The sequence below is a fragment of the Mesocricetus auratus genome, unplaced genomic scaffold, assembly GCF_017639785.1.
Source record: "Mesocricetus auratus isolate SY011 unplaced genomic scaffold, BCM_Maur_2.0 Super-Scaffold_4256, whole genome shotgun sequence".
NCBI classification, from domain to species: Eukaryota; Metazoa; Chordata; class Mammalia; order Rodentia; family Cricetidae; genus Mesocricetus; species Mesocricetus auratus.
Window position 1 is genome coordinate 132,438,392 of NW_024429182.1, and position 22,791 is coordinate 132,461,182.

The following is a 22,791-nucleotide window of genomic DNA, read 5'->3' on the forward strand; positions in this document are numbered from 1 at the left end:
AACTAAAGCATGCTGGCTATACTGGAGCTGGAGCGTCTGGCCACCTCAGCTCTGGTCCTGTCCCATACCGGCCACCTCAGACTCTGGACACCTTAATCACCAAGCTTCAAGTTCCTCACCTGTAAATCCAGAACTACTGTAGTGTCTCCTGTGTGGACTGCTCAGTGCTCCCCCTTATCTCTCTTAAGCACCAGCAGATGCCCGAGGCAGACCTCCTTGGTGCTGATGCAGACCTCCGTGGTGCTGGCCTCCATGAACTCTGGGTGCTATCTATACGCCTGCAGCATTGCCACCTAGTGGCAAAGTCAGTGGACCATACATTTTACACCCTGCTGTCAGTCTCCTGAGCATCACCACTCTCTTCTTTGGGGCTGTTAATAAGGAACTTCTGGGTTACTTGAATAAAAGCACTGGGATGTTGTGACAGCAGATATGGTAACCAAGATATCTACTAGGTGACTAGTGGGTAGGTGCAGCATACATTGTGAATATGCTGCACAAGCAGATGATTTATGGGGTTTTGGGGGGCGGGTAGAATGAGATCATGTGGCACTTCATCATGCTACAGGACAATACACAACTTACAACCTAAACAAGAGGATTAGGGCAAAGCTCAGTGGCAGAGTCTTCATCTAGTCTACATCAGGCCCTTGATCCCCCAAACAAACAAACAAGCAAACAAAAGAACCTTCTGAATCGATTATTTCTTGAATTTTCCATTTAACGTTTTCAGGCTGTGGACGATGGGGATAACTGAAGCAGAGAAAGGGACCGTCTGTGCATCAGGGGCCGCTGTAGATGGAATCAAGCTACAGGTACTGAGCTCAGCCTGCTGCCCCATCTCAGTGACCCCAGCCTGATGACTGCATCATGCCCACCTTCAGGCCAGGGTTCTTCCTCATTCGAAGCCTTCCCATCCACATGTCAGTGAGCAGCATCTGGCTGCACGTGTGAGCGATGAAGTCCCGGTGCTTGGCTGCCACAGCCAGCTTGAGGCAGGTTGAGTTGCTCCAGTTTCTGAGCTCGTACGTCAGAAGTTTCATGGCCACCTGCTCGTCATGCTTGTAAGACTGGTCTAACAGCTCCACGGCAAGCTGCCCAAAATCTCTGGAGGGACAAGGACGTCAGTGGCCGTGAAACGTTTGTACTTAAACACATGTGTCCACGGGGGCTCGGGGAGCCACAAGACACACAACACGGGAGGCGGCAACAAGTAGCAAGCCCTGTGACTGATCAGAGACGATCTTCCTGCAATCAGAGCTTAACTGTGTCCCTCAGACCCCGAGGAGACAAAGTCAAAGGACAAAGGGGCACACAGAAGAGACAGGACTCGTGGGCTTGCAAGTGGGGCTGGCGGTGCACCAGGACGACTTGTGGGTGTTGGCTAGATTCTGATTTTAAATGAGGGTGCTGGCCATGCCCTTGTGTTTCGTATAAGTCAAACATTTAAAACATGTGCTTTTCTTTTTGGGGGGTGGTTCGAGACAGGGTTTCTCTGTGTAGCTTTGCAGACCAGGCTGGCCTCGAACTCACAGAGATCGGCCCACCTCTGCCTCCCAAATGCTGGAATTAAGGGTGTGTGCCACCACCGCCCAGCTAAAATGTGCTTTTCATGTGTTGTGTAAGGCTTCAATAAGGCATTGATCACAAGATAATTCAACATGCTCAGTGCAGTGAGACAAGTGTAGTGCTCACAGGGCCCAGAGCAGAGCAGAGGTTGCTAATGGCAGGGCAAGTACAAGAGTCAAGGCGTGGACAAAGTGACACAGATGAAGTTTGAACATGGTTTGTCCTTTTTTTCTCATGACCCTGATTCCAATATTTTAAGACAGCTATAGCCATTTCCTGTTCCTTTGTCTTTCTTGTCATGGTATGTGCTTAAAATATTCTCTACATAGTGATCATTCTCCTCTGGTTTTGTTTCTCCATTTATAGGATATTTTGCTGCAGTTATGAAGATGAAGATGATGGAGGTGGGAGAGTGGCCATTCCTGTCCCTGGAAGATCCTGCAGTGTACAGTACTTTCTGCTTGGTCCTGGTCCTAGGCTGCAGGGTGACACATCACCGAGGGAGGACGCTGTAGAAGGCAAGACTGCATCTGGAGTGACTGCCTCACCCAAGGTAGTGAGAATATCTCTGTTCTAAAAACCCCTGGGTTCTGGAGATAGAGATGGCTTAGTGGCTAAGAGCATTAGTTTCCTCTAGGACCCGGGTTCAGCTCCCACCACCCACATGGTGCCTCACAACTACCTGTCACTCCAGATCCAGGGAACTGGACACCAGGCATTCAAGTGGCATCACACACACACACACACACACACACACACACACACACACACACACACGCTTGCGTGCGCAAAACACTCATACTCATAAAATAAATCTAAGAGAAAAACAACGAAAGTCTTGGGTTCTAACACTTAGAAGCCAGCTAATCGTTTTGGAACTCACTGCATCCAGAACAAAAGCAGAAGGTTTCCAAACAAAGCCGCCAGATGCTGGCACGGCTGCCTGGCTGGACTGACCTCAAGTTTATATGCCTATAAAGTCGTCCCTAGGCTTCAGATTCCCAGTCTGTCACGTGACAAATCTGAAAAGGGCTGGTCACTCTTAACAACAGATGAAATTCTGAACAAGCTGGAGATCAGGGTCTCTTCTTCACTCCATCACAGGGACAGGCGGGCAGACACAGAATCATTGCTCACTGTATCAGACATGTCCGAAAAACCATGGCAGGCTTAGGAAACACAGCAAAAGCTATAGCCCACCTATTGCTGAATGCTTGCTGTGGCAGAGTCCAAATGTAATCAAGTCCAGGGCCCCACCCAACCAGGTTCTGATGGTGAGCATAGGCGCACCCCCTCTCCCAGTAGGAAAAGCGAAAGGGGTTCATGTTGAAACCTCGCAGTATTCTGTCCCCCTTAGCCAGACCTGCCCTCGGGAGAAACTTGCTACACAGAAAGCCCAAGCTACTGGGGACACAAATGCCTAATGTACACAAAGAGAAAAAAGCCAGCACCAGCCTCCTTTAGCCATCTGCCCAACTCCAGGGGAAGAAAAATCCAGAAGGCCTTCTGACTCTCAGAGCCCAGTGCACAGATGTGCTGAAGTTTATATAGCACCGGTGAGTGTCTCTTTATGGGAATCTATTTCACTCCCTTTGCTTAGAGGAGTGCTTCAATAATTTGCATGAGAAAACAGCAGACCAAACCAATGACAACCCAGAAAGAGCCCAGAGGGACAGCAGTGAAAATACTGACAGACAGAATGGGCAAGGCGGTTTACGAGTAAGCCTCAGCCACAATGGTCTTTAAAGGAGAAGTGCAGGGCTGGTGGCTTCAACCGGAGAGCACCAGGGCAGCCTCGGCCTCAGGTTCCCTCAAGATCCTCACTTGGAATTGTTGTCCAGATCCTGAGAGATGTCATCTACCAGCTCGCTCTCGGAGGACTCGTGGGCCATGGCCTTGTAGAGCTTACAGGCCACCAAGGCCTTTGCCATGCTCTCCTCCCCGCGCTGCCACAGGAAGACCGCCATCTTTTGGCGCTTCATGAGCACGGCCCACACCATGAGCTCGTGGAACGGGTACTGGAATCGACTCACGGCCGGGTCGTCCACATCAATGTCAATCTCTTCCTCTTTCTTCTTCTTCTTTTTCTTCTTCCCTTTGGCTGGAGGTTCATCATCCTGAGAGGAGACAGACACGTTTTAAACAAAATGACTCTTAGGAAGACTTCCATGTCAGAAGCGGCTGAAGAGATCTGGCGAGCCAGGCTCTGACCTCCACTCTGCATGCTGATTCCTTGGGGAAGGCGCCCATGCTTATTATGAAAAGCAAGTCACTTTAAACCAAATGAATTGAAAGGGAATGCTGCTATTTGAGTAACTTATCCCACTGGGTTAGCAGCTCCCCCCAACAGAGGGTTTTAAGCAAGGAGACAAAACAAACATCCCCTAAAAAAAACCTCTCCATAAACTAAATACAGATAGCAAAACAGGAAAGAAGTCACTGTCTCTTCAGGGACATCTTCCAACACAGCAGAACGCCAATACTTGTTTGCAAGATATAGCTGAGCTAAGATCTGACAGAAACAGTGTAAGTGGGAGCTGGTGGCACAGGTCTGTAACACCAACCAGCCCAGAGGCTGAGGCAGGGGTCAGCAAGGTCAAGACCTTCCTGGGCTACAGAGTGAGTCAAAGGCAAGTCTGGGCAACTGAGTGAGATTGTGCCTCAAAATAAAAATAAAGGACTTGCTATGCAAGCATGAGGAGCCAGAGTTTGGATCCCTATGCCATATAGAAGGCCAGCTGAGGCAACAAGGGCTTGTGACTCCAGCACAGGGAGGCAGAGACCAGAGGATCCCGGGAGTTTGATGGCCGAGTCAGTGTGGCCAATCAGTGAGGTCCAGCTTCAATGAAAGACTGTCTCAGAAGAAGGAGGGGGAGGGGAGAAAGAGGGCATGGAGGGATATGCACATTTTTAAAAACTCAAGAGATAGGAAAGTGGCCAGGCAGACTCCTGCTGCTAAGCCTAAGGAGCAGAATTCAATTCTCAGGACCTACATGATGGAAGGAGAGAACAGAGTAAGAACCCGACATCACTGAAGCTGTTGGACAGGCAGAAGAGGCTAGAAGGTTGTGTGAAGGCTTGTGAAAGTGAACTAGAAAGTCTAGATGAAGCAACTTTTAGGAAAATGGAACTGAGCAAGGTCGGCTCTGTAAGACAGGAAGTCTGGGTGATTTTGTATTCTCAGTGCCTGTCATCGAGGAAATGAAAAATAAACTAGAAGCAGGACAAGAAACGGGGTGTTGCAGAGGCGCGTATAGCAGATCTTTGCAGAATGGGTCAGTCCTACCAGACTGAAGGACAAGAGAGAGGAAGTAACAGGAGACTCACGGCTTGCTGGGCAGAGCTAGAGTTGGGCCTTAACTGTCAGTTCTGAATCGAAGCCTTCTTTACCAAATTTGTTCTAAACAAGATGCTGTTGAACATGGTAACTTACTTATAAATGCACTCTACAATAGCCAACTTATTCTGTGTTACACATTTCCCCCGCTTGTTTGAATGTTTTTATATCCAGTGTGCTGTTGGGTGTGTTTGTGGGTTTTTTCCCTTGGCGTTTCATTTTCAAAGCTTCTTGTTACCGGTGTTGTCAATTCTCTTGTCCCTTGTCCCACACTGAGGGTACTTGAATTGATCTTCCTTCTGCCAAGCAGTATTATTCGCTGGTAGTCGTCATTTGCTAAAGAAACGTAGCAATAAAATGACTCCTAGTGACATTTCCCTATAAACACAGATCAGTTTCTCTCAGAGAGGTTTCCTCCTGCAGTAGGTTGGAATTAATACAGAGACACACATCTGGAGAACTCTCTTTGGAACTCTCTTTCTAAATGGGATGTTTTCACCAAATCCCTCGCCCCTGGGCTCAGGGAACTATGAAGAAGGGGAGGCAGAAATGTTGTAAGATCCAGAGGCACTGGGAGACACCAAAGAAACAGTGTCTTCCACACACAACAGAACTGATGCAAAAGGAACTCACAAGGACCCTGGCAGCATGCGTAGGGCCTGCACAGGTCCAAACCAAATAGGGTCCCAGCACTGAGATGGGGAAGTAGGCATGAGTGCCTATGTCCAACCAAGAAGCGGTCTCCAATTGACAACTGTTAGAAAAGGAGTCTCAATGGGTATACAAGCCACACATAAGAGCAGGGCCAGCCCATACCCAGCAGTAAACAGGCACAAAATAAACTCAGTGATATCTTAGGAATTTTTTTTGTCTCATATTGCTGTTTGAGCTTTTTTTTAAAAACCTTACTGGTCATTTGCTTATATTTTATGGCTTCCGGTTTTGGGGTTGTATGAGTGTGTGTGTGTGTGTGTGTGTGTGTGTGTCTGCATTCCTCATGTTCCCTTAGTTTCTTTTTCCTTTGTTAATTTATTTTGTTGTATCCTTGTTTGTCTTTTTTATTACCTGTCTGTTTTTTTTAATAGAGAAGAAAGGTGTGCAGTTGGAAGGGTTGGGAGGTGGGGAGGATGTGTGAGGAGTTTAGGGGCAACCATGATCAGAATATATTCTATGAAAATAACTTTATTCTAAAAAATAAATTTATTTATATATTTTTGTATTTGTTTTTATGTTTTTTGAGACAGGATTTCTCAGTGTAGCTTTGGAGCCTGTCCTGGCACTCATTCTGTAGTTCAGGCTGGCCTCGAACTCACATAGATCTGCCTATTTCTGCCTCCCAAGTGCTACTATTAAAGGTATATGCCACCATCACCAGGCTATTAAAAAAACATTACAGATGTTATATAATTTTTAATTTTCTCATTAACTTCTCCTGATTAATGATCTTGTCTTATCTTTTCCATGTTTATCTTAACAATAAGGCAATATATTAAAGACTTACTAGTATTAAATTACACATGCATTCTTAGGAAATCTTAATTTCTTATTTAGGACCTTAAAAAGTTTTACTGGTTTCTTTCTTTCTTTCTTTCCTTCTTTCTTTTTTTTTTTTTTTGCATTTTATGGTTTTTAAGTGCTAGAAATAACACCCTTCTCTAAGGGTTTCTGTTCTTCAGTATTTCTTTGGAAACTGGCTTTATGAATCTATAGAATTAATTGGATATCCTCTATCTTTAAAACTGTCTGTTATCCCATAAATACCCTCACCAGACATTTACAGGCTGCTATTATTGCTCCTGGTTACCTTCCAGAACTTGATAGTAAGACCCCATTGCTGAAGACACCATGTGCTTGAGTTGAGGAGAAATCAAGCTGATACTGACCTGGAAGCTTCATCCCTACTGACTAACTCTCATAGAACTGGAAAGTTCCGTACACACTACCAGGAAAGAAAGCTAATCACACCTTACCCCACTGGGAATCCTGTGAGCTACAGTAACGACTAGTCAGGCAAGACATGCCCACTGGTACAATAGTAACATGAACGTTATGGTAGTAACCAACAACTTTCTGATTGGATTTGAAGCTAGCTTCACAAGATGGAACTCTTATTCTTATCCCTGGTACTGAACCCAAAACTCATTACTGGATAAGTCATAGGCCTTCAGGGATAACCTAATATATCTGCTAAATGGACATATCATCAAGCTGCTACATATATTTTTAATGCTCATAGATCAGTACATGTTTCAATCCTTATCAGAAAAGCTGCTTTTTATAGTAGAGACTGTGGATGCTCATCTCTAAAGAGAACATTTACATCATATTGCCTTTCTCCAGGGCTTAGAAATCATCGCAGAAAAGGGGGGAGAAAAAATGTAAGAGCCAGAGGTGGTTACATCTGCAGTGAAACAGGGCCGTTGCCCATATGAGCTCATGGTGACTGTGATTGTGTGCCCAAGACCTGCATAAGAGCAAGCAAACCAAAATCCCAGCATGGATAGGGTAGGAGCTTATAAAGTCCCACCCCTACCTGAGAAGATACTGGCAATTGATGTCTACTGGGGCAAATAGAATCTGTTTTCATCAGGGCTGAGGCTTCTGAGAGGCTACCCATGCTCCAGTAGATAGATGGTCCTACACGCATGTACATACAGGTGGCTCTGAGTGGACTCTGTGGCTTTAAAAATCAGCCCATGAAGTTGGGAGGGAAAGATGGGATGAGGATATGGGAGGAGTTAGAGGAGTGTGCATGAGGGTGGATTTGATGGATTAAAAAATTATATGCACATATGAAATTCTCATCAAAAAAGAAAGTTAATTTTAAAAAATATGATGAACTTGGGCTGGGGAGATGGCTCAGGGGACAGAATGCTTGGCTCTGAAAGCGAGGACTGACTTTGGATCCCTAGAACTCATGTGAAAGCTGAACAGGTGTCATATCTGTCTGTAATCCTAGCTCTTGGGAGGCAGAGACAGGAGATTTCTCCAGGCCAAGCTGGTTACATAAAGTCGGTGTAATTAGCAAACTCCGAATTCAGGGAGGGATCCTGCCTTAATGAATACAGGGGAGAGCAACTGAGGAAGACGTGTGAGGACAACCTCTGCCCTGTGCATACGTGTACACACACACACACACACAAACACACAGTCACACACACACACACACACAGTCACACACACACACACACACAGTCTTTCCTCACCAGCACTTGAGCTTTTTTTTTAAGGTGTATGACCTTTTTTTTTTTTTTTTTTTTACAATTTATCGAACTCATCTAAGATTTTGGTGAGTTGTATAGAGTACTTATTCATGGAATACATCACTCAATTTTGTGTTAATCTAAATCTAAATGCTTCCACAGAGTGACCAAAGTATCATAAACATCTACAGACCAGCTCTACTTACTTCCATTCCCAGAAGTTTGAGTGCTTTCGGCTGCACAAGGAAGAAACAGGAAAAGAGAAAAATTTACTCAGATAACTGAGTACCGTGTTATTAAGTCAATCCTCTGTATCACCACTAATTAACGACAATGTCCAGGTGAGGGAATGCCTTCATATGGAAGCTGCTTCTGTCAGCAGAAGTCAGGTGGGAAAGACATACAGACACACAGCCCGCCCTGTAAGTAGAACTAAACAGATCTCCCAGCACAGATTGTGGAGTAGGAGTGAGGAACACTCCCCACAGATCTGATGTTTACGTGACTGGGCTTTTGACAAGCTGGAGCACAAGAAGCTCAATTTAGGTAGAGGAATAGGATCTATTGTGGAAGGGTGGGGATGGCTTGCCACAGCTGTCTTGGATTCCTTGGATGTACTGTGAGTTTAGCTATAATTGTTTGACCAGCAGGGAGCCCTGGGTTTGGGAGGGGGCAGCAGAGGCTTTTTCACGCCCCTTGCCTTAGAAGATGCCAGCAGCTCCAGTGATGGGCGGGAGGACTGCTTGTGAGAGTAGAGACGTGGGACCCAAGAGGAAGGCAGAGAAAGAGGGAGGGCAGCCATGCTTGACAGATGTCACTGACAGACCCACTATTAGAGGTGGTGTGAGTGGCCTCACATTGGGGGTCAGGGCGGAGGCAGCATGGGTGTACTCTGGGACAGATGGCGTGAAGAGCTGGGAAGCACATCAAGGAACCACATGCCACTCTGGGAGACACAAGACAGTTCGTGTCTGCCGATCTCTACCCTCTTAGGGCCAAACAAGTTGTTGTAGAGAGTCCGGAAACTTTTACGAGTGTAGTTGCAGCGGTAGGCGCCGCCCATGAGGTACTCCAGCACCAGCCCTATGTCGATGAGGCTGATGTGGTAATCAGGTGGGAGGTTGCTCTGTAAAAAGAAGGTTGCAGTGAGAACATCATCCCACAAGTTAGGCGGACGTCATCACCCCAGTAGCAACTTGGCTGTTACTATAACAACCATGTTAAGTCTGTTACCACATGACACTCAGGCATGGCAGGTTAAACCACATGCCCAAAAATGGCACCAGCTCTTCCACTGAGAAGAAGGAGTTAGATACTCAGGCACTGCAGAGTCTTTGGCACGCCCATCGCCAAAGGCAGAGTTCTTTGTAGCTGGTTTGTGGAGGTGGAAGGAGGGTGCCGTGCCAGTGGAGTATAAACAGATTTATTTGTAAGACACATACCCTTGATAGCCCCTTGGGGAGGAGAAGCTAGCCTCAGGGAAGGGGAGCAGCCGGTCTCGTGGGAACCTGTAGGAGGGCAGCATAGTTTTCAGGGCTTGAGCCTCTCTGGTGAAAGTTTAAATAGTGCCCAGTGACGCTGGGGTATGCTGGGTCTTCAGTAAAAACACAACCAGAAGCTTTCTGCTATGACAGGGAGCTACCAGAGGGACTGACTCTTATCCACGTGGGAGAGGGTTTGCTGGGACAGAGTCCGGGTGTCGAGAAGCAGTGGCCTGAAGAGGGGTGCCAAAGAGGGGTGCCCACTGCATGGTGCGACTTGTCCACATCCTAGATGGACTGATATACCATTGAGCCCGTTAGTTTTGTAACAGCTGAAATGATTTTGGTACACTGGGACCTATTGATCCTATTACGATCGTTGGCGGTGCTGCATATTTCTTACTCCTGGGACTGTTTCAGTGCTGAGGACTGAGCTCAGGGCTTCCTATACGGCAGGCATGCGCTCTGCTGTCCACCTACAGCCCAGCCCACAGATTTCTCATTGGCGACAAAGGAGCCTTGTGCTGGGGAGATGGATGGAGCTGTGAAGAGCCCAGTGCAGCATCGCGTGGAACTCACGGGGAGTGTCTGGAGATGCCTAGATGGGTCGTTTAGGGGGAATAAGGGCTGCCAGGAGATGATGACTTGGGAACCATGGAGCAGGGACGATGGGGTAAAAAGAGAAAGAGCAAGTGGATGTGAGGAGGTGTGGCCCGGACAGAATGCAGTCTCTCGGGGCTCCCCATGTTCAAGCGGGTTGGTTTAGAGCATGGTGGGATGTGGTGCGGGGAGTGGGGGTCACGGGCATGGACCAGGTGGGAATGTATGTGTATTGGAACAAGTTTGAACTTCATAGTGCAGCCACGGAGCTGTTTGGGGTGGTGATTATGAAGAGGGAATCAAGTGGCGGGTGGTGGGACTACAGGAGAAGGGGCGATGATGGAAGTCACTCAGCTGGGAAACGGTTGGGCTTGATAGCTCTCATTGTGAAAGGCTGCGCTGCCTCATCTTTCTTCCACCTGGGTCTTGAGGGAGGAGGCAGAACACCTGTGTGCGGAACAAGGCTCTGCGCCCGAGGGGCCCTCTCTGAGGTCCTCACTCCCCAGATCCACCGATTTCATTCTGCTCTGTAGAAATCATACGCTCATATTCTGAGAACTGAACACTGACAAGAAAAACAGCCAGGCCATCCACGACTCTGACCAAAAGCCCCACTGTCGCATTCTAGAGACAGAGTGCTCCTGTGAGAACCTGATCTCATCTCTAACTTGTGATGACCAGACACAAGAGATAACAGAGTAGGACCCAGTGAGTAAGACCCCACAGAACACAGGCTGTCCATAGTGGGGAGCCCTGGAGAATGAGGAGAGCCATTCCCCTTAGAAATGAGGGAATTGCAAAGGGCTAAGACCCTTTGATGCCATACACAGGGCACTCAGACCTCCCGAGGAGCCTCCTGTTGGCACTTCTGGGGTCACCTTGGTGCTTTTTCATCCCGCAGCATCAGTGGGCTCTCGAGCTGTGACAAAGCTTAATCTACCTGCCGCTAACTTAAGTTCCAGTTTTGCTTTCTGCATGTACGTGTTCGTTTGGTATGCATGCGTGTGTGTACTTGTGTTTGTGTGTGCAGGTACACATGCATGCATGTGTGCACATGTGTGTGGAGACCTGAGGTTGATGTCTGGTGTCTTCCTCAACTTCTCCCTATCTTATATATTGAAGTAGAGGCTCTAATGAACCTGGACCATGCCAGCTTACTTCAGGGATTCTCTGTTCTACTTCTGGCAGGCTAGGGTGATGGGCTTGAGGGGTGGAGGTGGGATTTTTTAAAAAACAATTATATATATATAGAGTGTTATATATATATATATAGTGTGTGTGTGTGTGTGTGTGTGTGTGTGTCACAGTGCAACTGTGGAGGTCAGAGGGAAACCTGTAGAAGCTACTCCTCTCCTTCTACCGTGTGAGTTCCAGAGATCAAAGTCAGGTACTCAAACTTGTCAGCAAGCCCCTCACCTGCTGAGTCACCTCACGGGACCTCACCTAGCATTTACTGGATTCTAGGAATCCAAATTCCCACTCCAAGCACTTTACAGCCATCTCCCTCACCCTTATTCTTCCCTTTTTAAAGCTATATGTAGTATGGAAAATAAAAGATCCAGAAATAGGTATTGGGGTTCAAGCTTCAAGCAGAAGATCATGAAAGAAAAGCAGCCGACCACTAGCTCTTACCTCTACCTCAGTTCAGACCAAAAGGGAGACCCTCAGACTGCTCCTGACTTCACTGCTCCTCAGATCACTCAGACTGCTATGTTCTCCTCAACATGGCTAGACACTCCAATCAATGCCTTCCTATCCTCAATGTGACTGGAGAATGAAGGCCAGCCCTGAGACCCTGTTCCTGTCTTAAATGCCTCTCATGAGTCCTGGGATTAAAGGAGTGTGATCCCAAGTGCTGAGATCATCTTTGTGTGAGCTGTTTCTCTTTAGGCCTAGATATATTTCATGTTGTTAAGTGTGGCCTTGAACTAACAGAGACCCATCTACCTCTTAATCCTGAGCCCTGGGATTAACAGTGTGTATCACCACTGCCTGATCTCTATAGCTAAAGGCTGGCTTTGCTTTCTGAATCCTCAGGCAAGCTTTAATAAATCATAAATAATATATCAGTTATAAATAAACTTGTGGGCTGGAGAGATGGCTCAGAGGTTAGGAGCACTGGCTGCTCTTCCAGAGGTCCTGAGTTCAATTCCCAGCAACCACATGGTGGCTCATAACCATCTATAATGAGATCTGGTGCCCTCTTCTGGCCTACAGGTGTACATGGAGGCAGAGTGCTGTATACATAATTAATAAATAAATAAAAATCTTTTTAAAAATAAAAATGAACTTTTTATGAACAGAGGAAGTCATTGTTCCCTATGTCTCAAATAAGAAGGCAACACGTGTCAGAAACAGAAAATTGTTTTTATGAACTGCTTTAGCGGTGGATGCTTGCAGGTAAAGGGCAGATGGACTTACCTTCTTTACATCCCTTACCAGCAGATGAAGGGTGTTTGGTGGGCCCAGTCTCTGGAAAGGAAGCAGTCAGTCACAGTAAGTATGGTTAGCTCTTCAAGTCTTGAGCAAAATTCTGCCCCACTGCATTGTGGGGTTTGTAATCTACTGCTGACTCATTTATTTTATAAGACAACTTGCTGTGGTTACCACATTAAAATGTGTGTGAAATGCTATGAACAATTTTAGTGTTCTTGCAGTATTAAATATCTGCACGTTTTACAGCATTTCTGCCACTGAAAGTTGCCGAATGATAGAAGAAGACACACATTTTCAAAATTAGAATTGTACTAGTGCAGGCGTAGCAGATTTCATCCGTTCACTTCCCTTTCTGACACAGGCCCTAGCTGTTAAAATGTTCCCTATAGCCAGGGAAGCGTGAGGGTCGAGAGCAACAGTTGACTAATAACCCTGGGGACTGTTCAGTCTGCTGCTACCTTAGGACATGAAGTCCTCTCGCGCCACAAGCATAGGATGCAAATGCAGATTTGCAAGGGTTCATCAGGTCATTTTAGACTTTTCTCTTTTGCACATGAGTCTTTACGAGAAACTGAATTGGAATCCTTCCCCCAGGCTACTGAGTTAGGTCCTTACCTCATTCTCCACGTGAGCTACAGCTCCAGGTGAGCCTCATAACCCCCAGGGAATGCCTGTGCTCTGTGTCATGATGGTCAGAGGGTTGGGACCATCAAGTTCAAGTACATTTTCTGTAAAGGGAAGCCTTTTCCTTGAGAGAAGCCTTCCCACCAGCCTGGTTCCAGAGCCGCATCAGTCCCAAATGAACACACAGGAGGCTATATTAGTTATGAAGCGGTTGGCCTTGCTTGCTTCTTACTGGCTAGCTCTGACTAAAGTATTTATCCCATAATTGTTAATCTAAGTATTTCTCTTAACGGAGAAGTTTCCGGGCTTCCTATCCCATGGTGTTACATCTTGGCGGGAAGGCTTCCCTTTACAATTTTCCTTTCTTTCTTTCTTTCTTTCTTTCTTTCTTTCTTTTTTTTTTTTTTTTGAGGGACAGGGTTTCTCTGTGTAGCTTTGGAGCCTGTCCTGGCACTCACCCTATAGACCAGGCTGGCCTCAAACTCACATAGATCTGCCCACCTCTGCCTCCCAAGTGCTGGGATTAAAGGTGTGTGCCATCACCGCCCGGCTTCAAGTACATTTTCAACTTAGGACACTTTCACTACAGAGGTGGCTTTATGAAGATATGAGACTGCTGTACATCAAGAATCATCTGTCTACTCTAGCTGGAGTGACTGACTGGCACGGCACAGTTGCTAAGAATATTAACACAGACTGGCCAGGACCAAGTGAGAATTAGCTGCCCCCCACTACACACTGGCCTTCAGCTGAAGCTGCCCCAGTGAGTCTATACTCAACCGAGTGCTTTGTTGTTGTAGCATAATATGTGTCAGTGATGAGAGTGTTCTGAGTACTAACTCGCCTCCAGCCTTCTCCCTGGGATGCTTACAGTGTTGTAAAGCTCCTCCAGCCTTGGGATGGTGAGGAAGTGTTGCATGTTCACCCCGTTTTCAATCAAGAGCTTCACAAAGTCAACCCGATCTAAAACAAGAGCATCCAGCATGGCTTGTTCCAAGGCATTCACCTGCAATGAAATCCAGAAGGGAGACCATGAATTTCCTCCCTGGAGACTCCAGGCAGGAAACATCAGGACACATCATGGAAAGTTCTGAGATGTATTCTCTGTCATTTTGTTTGTTGATTTGGTGCTGGGACTTGAGTCCATGACCTCACATATGCCAGTCAAGAGCTGTTCTAAGGGCTGCAACCAGGGTGTGGTTCCCAGGGTTGTTTCCTTTGAATAAATGTGCCTTAACCTTCTCTCCTTTCTATTCATCCTGGTCCCCACATGCTCTGTCAAAGTCTGTAATGGATTTTTTTAAAAATGAGTTGAAGATGGCTGGAGAGTTGACTCAAAAGCTAAGAGCACTTACTGCACTCGAAAGAGAACCCAGGTTCAATTCCCAGTACTTACACGACAGTTTACAACCTACCTGTTAACTCCAGCCCCAGGAGATCCAATGCCTTCCTCCAACTTCTGTAGGTATTAGGCAAGTGTGTGGTGCACATACATACATACATGCAGGCAAAGCACTCATACATATAAATAATAAACACAAATAAATCTAAAAATTTTTACTGAGTTGAAGACAACCATCCCAGTGTTGCCCTTTGCAGTTTGTCTCAGCTGTTTCCTTGGCTGGGGAGCATCTTTTGGTGGTGGTAGGATCGTGTGGGCATGTCATAGGCCACTGGGGTGCAGTATTGGTGAGTGGCCACACACTCCTACTTATGGAACAAATGTACCACTCCGAAAGGAAGCCCTGGTCATCACTCTCTGTGCTTGGCAGGCATGCAGACACTTGGTACAGAAAAATCAGGGAAACTAACCACATGTTTACAATTCACATAACAAAACCCTTTTGAAGATGGAGCTAGTGGTGCTGTGGAGAGGGTGATGGATGGGTAGCAACAGCTACCCAGCTTGGGAGGCTGGAGCCATCCATGCACAATATTTTCAGGTCTCCCTGTTGCTAAAACACAGGCAAGCAGGGCCTTTGCAGTGACAAGCAGATGCTGTAATGACAATCACTCCTACTTATGACACAGTAATGAACGCACTATTGCCACTGAAATATTGGCATCAGCCCATCAATCCTCCATCCCGGTGGGGATGAAGTGAAGGTAACCAGAGTTTCACTTCCCTGGAGAACTAGGGCAGTGCCAACTCTGGCCCGCAATCTCAAGACCCACGAGCAAGGACTTTGCACTCACCCAGTTTAGCAGCTCAATCTTCCGGGGGTCCGTTTCCTCCTCCACCTCCTCTTTCACTTTGCCTTTCTTCTTGCCTTTTCCCTTCCCTCTCCCCTTGGTGGTGGCTGTCAGCGGCTTCTTCTCCTTCTCTGTGACTTTGGTGTCCACCGGTGGGGCCAGGCTCCCCAGTGGCTGCAATACACAGCAAGCAGTGTTGGGAAAGGGAACCAAGACTGCCCCTTATTCTAAGTCAAGCATAGTGACACCCTAAACTCTATATGTACACACATGGATTATATACACATACCTATATGCTCACACATGAACACATAGCACAGGCTCACATATATCCACAGGTATGAATAGCATGCACACATGTACACATGGTAGTGTCCACATGCACATTCATATAAATAATGTGCGCACCGTGAAGGTGTACACACCCATAGGTAAACCTATGAACATGTACATAAGTAGTACACACATATGCCAACAACCATGACACACATGCACCAGCACACACAGGCATGCACACATGTATACAGAGGCAAACTCTGTTACCGTGGCCTGGCTGTCTGATGAAGAAGATTCTAATACTGTGAACCACTGTTCATCAGGGGCACAAAGACTTAATTGGTCTGATGTAATGGCTGTGAATATTTGAAGTGTGTGACATGTTGATTGATGGGTTTATTTTGAGGAAAGGGTGCTGAGAGGCAAGTTAAAAGGTACCAGAGGTGTGCTGACAGTCCCACATCGAGCAGCTCCAAGGCATCTTCCAGAGGTGCTTTAGTCACAATAATCTCCAACTACATTTCTCCCTGGACAGCAACTTGCATTATTATCTGTTTCCTCTGACTCATTCACAGTTCACATCCTCCCATCATTAGGCACGTGCAGTGTGGTGGTGGTGGAGGCTTCAGGAGCACATGCAGTGTGGTGATGGTGGAGGCTTCAGGAGCACGTGCAGTGTGGTGATGGTGGAGGCTTCAGGAGCACGTGCAGTGTGGTGATGGTGGAGGCTTCAGGAGCACTGCAGTGTGGTGATGAGTGGAGGCTTCAGGAGCACGTGCAGTGTGGTGGTGGAGGCTTCAGGAGCACGTGCAGTGTGGTGATGGAGGCTTCAGGAGCACGTGCAGTGTGGTGGTGGAGCCTTCAGGAGCACGTGCAGTGTGGTGGTGGTGGAGCCTTCAGGAGCAAGTGCAGTGTGGTGATGGTGGAGGCTTCAGGAGCACGTGCAGTGTGGTGATGGAGGCTTCAGGAGCACGTGCAGTGTGGTGATGAGTGGAGGCTTCAGGAGCACATGCAGTGTGGTGGTGAAGGCTTCAGGAGCACGTGCAGTGTGGTGGTGGAGGCTTCAGGAGCACTGCAGTGTGGTGATGGTGGAGGCTTCGGGAGCACATGCAGTGTGGTTATGGGTAGAGGCTTGCTGCTAGTGGTTCTCTTTTCCCACCAAGTCCCACCACCCTTCTCAGCCCCAAAGAAACACACAGATGCTATATTAATTATAAAACTGTTGGCCAATGACTAGGGCTTCTTATTGGCTAGCTCTGTCTTAATTATTAACCCATAACTACTAATCTATGTATCTCTACATGGCCTTTATCTTACCAGAGAATGCCTGGCATGTCCTGTCCTCCTGGTCTCCACATGGTGACTCTTTCCTGCACTTCTTTGCCTACTTTTCCCAGAATTCTCCTTGTCTTCTAGTCCTGCCTATCTTCCTCTATTGGTCAAATAGTGTTTTATTAATCAACCAATAAGAGAAACATATATACAGAAGAACATCCCCCAATAGAGGCGATAGAGTCACATGCAATGTGGTGACAGATGAAGACCTCAAAGGCAGAAGGAAAGAAGAGGAAGGAAGGAAGGGAGGGAGGGAGGAAAGGATGGAGGAAGGATGGAGGGAGAGGGAGGGAAGAAGGGAACAAATAAAAGAAAAAGAGAGAACATTCTGACACACGACACATCTAGAGTGGAAGAGTGGAGGGGCCTTGAGAACACTATGTTAAGTGGAAGAAGATAATCAGTCACCCAAGGATAAACTCCACGCTTCCATTAATGGGAGTCTCTGAGCCAGAAGCCCCAGCTAAGCTAGCCCTAAGTTCCTGACCCTCAGAAACAGTGAAGGATAACAAGTGCTGTTGCTTAAAACAACCAAGCAACCAAACAAACACAACAACTTTCTGTGTGCCCCCAGCTTCTATGCCCCAGCATTCAGTCCTGGATTTTATCTGCAGGACTCAGAAGCACACAACCTGGCCAGGTTTCATCCTTCTCCTGAATCACCCCTGCTCACTTAGTATTCCAGCCATAATGCTCCCATTTCTTGTTGTTTTACCCTTCTCTTTCTTGCCTCAGTCTCTTCCAGGTGCCCTTCCTCCTGCATGGAAACCAGCATTTATCTGTTCACCACCCAGACTCAGGGTCCACTCCATCTGCTTCAGCAATGTCTTTCCTGGCACTCCATTACAAATTAGCACCCTGTATTCTCTCTCACGCATGCTTATCTTCTCTCTTAGCTCCTCCTATAATTTGGAATCCAATAATTATCTGCAATTTTGTTTCATGCCATCCTCCTCCTTCTTTCCATTCCCCCAGTGTTAGAGACTTTTGTGAGTCTACTCTACTCACAATTGTGTCTCCAGAACATGAAACAAGAGTCCCATACTCAAGAAGCAGCCATCAACCAACATTTCCTAAATAGGTAAGTAAATATGCAGTTTTGAAAACACGTTGAGCAAGTGTGAAGCAGCAGCCTTTCCCTGATGCAGATTCTGGCCCTGCTGTTGTTGGGGGGTGGAGAAGGCACAAGGGGTGTCACTGCTATAGAAAGGGAGTTCAAATTGCTCAGAAGAACTCGCCTACTCTGCTTCCTGGCTAACATCTGGGATTCCAAGAGGACTGTGGATAACCTCAGAGGAATCAGCTTGTAGCCTGGGCTAGCAGAAGAGGGGTTTCTGAAGAGAAACTTCAGGGGCTATCCCGAAGAGAGCACCTGATGGGTGGCTGTAGTTATCATACACTTTAGTTGTTGACACTCCACACTCCACAATAGGTTAAAATTGAATAGTAGGGAGAAATCCCAGAGAACAAGAGAAAAGTGGTAGCCTAGAGAGAGACCAGGGTATTGGTGGCATTTGCTTCAGACATGACAAAAATCAGGTGGATGACATAATTGGAGTCCTACAACCCGTGATAAGGCTGTGTCATGCCAGACTCAATCTAGCAAGGCAAAAGATGACAAGGAACAGAATAGCTACTCCACTTGCCCCATCCCTGGCCCTGGGTGCATCCTGCCTGGCCCTAGAATGGCTACCACTTCCCCAGAGCTGTGGGATGGGGGATCTGTGTAGCAGGTGGTGTGCATGACAGAACCCTGGGAGGACGATTTCTGCAGATGGGTTAATAGGGGTGAAATGATTCTGTTTCTGGGCTGGTGGATGAATAGAGCCGACACAAGGCAGGTAATAGTCATCTGTGCTGTTCTTGGGAGATCACATACAACACAGGGTACATTGTAGGTACCACACCTTTAAAAGGATGTGGGATGGCATGGACCACATCCACAAAGAGGAAAGTATGCTTCAAACTTCAAATATGGCCTGAGTAATTATTGCTGGAAATAGTGTCTCTGACATTCCTTTGAGATCCTTGTGTGGCTCTATAGCCTGTCGCTGGTTTATTCTCTAATCTTTAGAGCAAAGAAGTTACTTTGATTGAAAGAGTGACTTAAGGACACCTGAGTCACTTACCATACATGCTAAATGTATGTGCTCATTATGGTTGCATGTGTGTGCACATACACACAGCTTGCCCTACATAACATACATAATCTTCCAACCACACATATACCATGTCTCCCTTCCATATACATTTTCACAGCCACACATATACAAAATATCCCTCAATAAAACACACACATGCCAATCACACACACACACACACACCTGCCTCCACACATCATACCACAGCACATCATATAGCAATACGTAAGACACTGTTCTATAGATAAGACAGGCACAAAAGTTACACATGTCCATTATCTCTCTCTCCTTCTCTCTCTCTCTTCCTCTCTCTCTCTCTCTCTCTCTCTCTGTCTCTCTCTGTCTCTCCCTCTCCCTCTCTCTCTGTCTCTCTCTGTCTCTCCCTCTCCCTCTCTCTCTGTCTCTCTCTCACACACACACACACGTTATAAACCCAGACACCACACATTTTAAACTACATGATCTCACAACCAACATATAAGCCATATATGCCACACATGTGCTATGCATAGACTTATTGCATACAATACATTGAACCATACTACAGATACTAGAAAAAAGACACTACATACAACAATCATATCAAGTACACATCACACGGAGTTCTCTAAGCCCTCCCAAAGTTTCAAGAAACAGTCTGAAACTTCAGTGCCCTAGAAGGAAATGTTAATGATCCATTTTCTTCTTTCAAAGAGTAGAAACCATCTTTTACAAGCAATGATGAAAGGTTTGGTGGTTAGTTTCCTTAGGAAGACCCGCTCAGGGCAGAATCAATGCTCCGAGCTTTTGTTTCTTTGGTTTCTCTGAAATTAAGCAGCAACATCTCCCAGTAATCACATGGATTACCCAGATCAGAACCCCGAGATCATTGTCTGAGATCCATGTGATGATCAAGGACACACTAACACGGTACCATGCCACGTCACAATAAGTATTCTAAACAGAAAGCCATTCCAACAGGCACAGTTGTGACTGCCTTTAACCACAGCACTCAGGAGGTAAAGGCAGGAGAATCAGGGGTTCAAGACCAGTCTTGCCTACATAGCACCTTCTTGGTCAGCCTAGACTATATGAGTCCCTGTCTCCAGAAAACCAAACCAAAAATAGCATAAAAAGTTTCACCGGCCAGTGTGGGCCAAAGACGAAGATCTGGCTTCGTGCTATGTCCACTCGGTTCCAAGCCAGTGCCAAGCTCAGCTGATCTGGAGCCGACGCGTTGGTTCCTGGGAAAGGAAGGAGTGAGAGTTCCTCATATGCGTCTGGACTGCCTGAGTTGGGCAGGTTCTGGGAAAGGAACTTGGGCTTCCCAGTGGGAACTGGGAACTAGGCATCTATTACTTCTTTCTTTCTTGTCCCCAAATGACCACCAAAGCTAACAACTCTGCTTTATTTCTTTTTAAAGATTTCCTTAGAAGAAGCCAGAGGCAATCTCATCTCAAGCCAACCAGGCATGGTTTCCTGGAAGGGATGGAGGAGGAGCTAACTAATTCATTCTTTTCTGATCTGAAAAGGAGAGAAATCTGAAACTGCCTGACATCTGCCAGGTTGGGCCAAGGACTGTAAGCCTTGGAGCAGCACAGAGGCCACCCAGTGTAGCGTCGAGTCTGTGGTGAACCTCCTCTTGTCCCTATAGCACCAGACTTTCTGAGAGGCAGAGAGGAAATCTGCTTCTCACAGGGAGACCCCACCATATCATAAGCTCCTCATCACAGACTGTCGTTAGAGGTGGTCTGCAGTGTTCAGGAACCAGACCCACTGAGACATCTATGGATAGAAACACCTCTGACAAGTCGGTAACATCATGGGTGCCACAGAATGTCCTCTCAGAGTCTGGTCATTCCAGCATTTCATGCTGATGTCACCCCCCAGACAACCTGGCCCTCTCGGGGTTCTTAACGAGAGGGAAAGTGAAGGTGTGCCCGCTGTTGGCAAAGCCCTTGCCAGGCAGCTCTGAAAAGACAAAAAAATCAGAATCGCCACTTCCCAGAAGCTCACCTTTCAGCAGGGCGGTTAAAATTGCCATCTCCACATCTTGCTGACCCTCAGAACCCATCCGAAACACAGTGACCTGGAAACAGATGAATGGGGGAAAAGACAGAATCGGGACAACATTGAAAACAAGAGGAAGAAGTGACTGCTTTAAAAAAACCCAAAACAACAAAAACTGAACACAAAGACTGGTGCAGTGAAGCAGAAAGCAGGTTAGATGTTCACAAGAGTTTTCAGTCTCCAGGAGGCGCCATGTTGCTCTTGCTGACAGAATCCTTGCCTGGATTTGGAGTTTATTGTTTATCCCATCTGGGGAAGAGGGTGCTTATTGGGGAACTTTACAGCCACCTGAGCTGGAATGCACATCTAATCAGAAGGAATATGTTAGCAGAGAATTTGCATACCAAGAACTTTGAATCCGTTGCCATAAGGAGAGCCTTATAAATACAGTTGAAGGAAGGAATGAGAAATGATCCCTGCATTTGCAAAGGGAAGTGGGTTTGACTTTGTAACCACATCCAAAGGGCTGTCGCATGTCTCTCTTCCCAGGGACTTTAAGTCTGATTTATGTTTTGCATCTCTTGAGTTGAGAAACATGGTATGACGTCACCTCATGTTTGCTAAGGTCTGGCAACACCTGGGACCTTCTGTGGACTTTTTCCCTCCCGCAGGTGCACACAGGCAGCTAGTTTGGAATGAGTTTCTAAGTTGCCTTCTGGGAAGGTCAACTGAAGTATGCAGAAGTCCATCTAGCATGGATGGCAGAGCTAGACAAGGAAACAGCTCTCTCCATGGAATGTGTTTGGAAATAAATTCAAGACACTCACGAGTTCTTTCTTCTTCATGCACTCCATGATAATTGCAAACAGCTGATGTGATTGTGACTTGCTGTAATTAAATGTTTTCTGAATGGTGACTAGGAGCTGGTCCCTCAGGGATTCATTTATGACCCTGTTCAAAGGGGTAAAGGGAGAGAAGGAAGCAAGGGAATTAGGGCAACTCCAGAGTAACCCGACAGCTTCGCCCACCCAAGTGTCTTTGATTTGTGGCTGCTAATGGCACAGATTTGTATACAGGAGACAAAAAGTCACCCTAAAAGCGGATTGAAATTGGCCTCAGTTTAGCTTTTTTTTGAGACTTATAAGGGAAAATGAAGTTGTAAGAGAGAGGATTCACAGGGGATTTGGTCAGAAACAGGAACTCCCTTATGCTGACCTTGGGAACTAGAGAGGAGATCAAGAAAACTCCTTATGAGTTAGATACTTCTGGTATGTCTGAGAGGATCAAGTCAGATGTTTTCCTCAGCCTAACGGGAGGCCATAAAGTGCCCACCCTCATCCCATGCCAATCCTACCCTCCTTCTTCACAGTATTTGTGTGCAAAGGACAAAATGTCGGAGGCCCGTCCACTGCCGTCGCACACCACCACGGGGACAGGAGGGTCTTCTCTGAGGTATTCCAGGACGACAGAAACCACATTAGGACCACCTTCCACCACGAGGCCCACGACGGGCACACCCTGGCCCAGCCCTGCAACACAACCACACTTGCTCTTCAAGCCAGCGTGACATCGCCAACTTGCTGAGACAGCAAAAGGTACAAGCTTCC

General features: G+C 46.8%; 1 protein-coding gene across 2 annotated transcripts in view; it reads right to left on the minus strand.

Moving 5' to 3' along the window:
* The window catches only part of LOC101844705 (transient receptor potential cation channel subfamily M member 1), a 37,634-nt gene that overhangs the window by 6,562 nt on the left and 8,281 nt on the right, over positions 1-22,791 (minus strand). The window contains exons 5-14 of one of the 2 annotated variants that reach the window (XM_040730890.1): positions 22,539-22,713; positions 22,012-22,135; positions 21,191-21,263; positions 20,318-20,418; positions 15,447-15,617; positions 14,122-14,256; positions 12,612-12,662; positions 8,967-9,235; positions 8,316-8,345; positions 3,588-3,686 (exon numbers count right to left, since the gene is read on the minus strand). In XM_040730890.1, coding sequence (XP_040586824.1) covers positions 8,975-9,235; positions 12,612-12,662; positions 14,122-14,256; positions 15,447-15,617; positions 20,318-20,418; positions 21,191-21,263; positions 22,012-22,135; positions 22,539-22,713 — 1,091 coding nt within the window. In that variant the 3' untranslated portion in view covers positions 3,588-3,686; positions 8,316-8,345; positions 8,967-8,974. Of the gene's footprint in view, positions 1-878; positions 1,108-3,393; positions 3,687-8,315; positions 8,346-8,966; positions 9,236-12,611; positions 12,663-14,121; positions 14,257-15,446; positions 15,618-20,317; positions 20,419-21,190; positions 21,264-22,011; positions 22,136-22,538; positions 22,714-22,791 lie in introns of those variants that run through there. The other variant, XM_040730885.1, reaches the window with a different exon arrangement.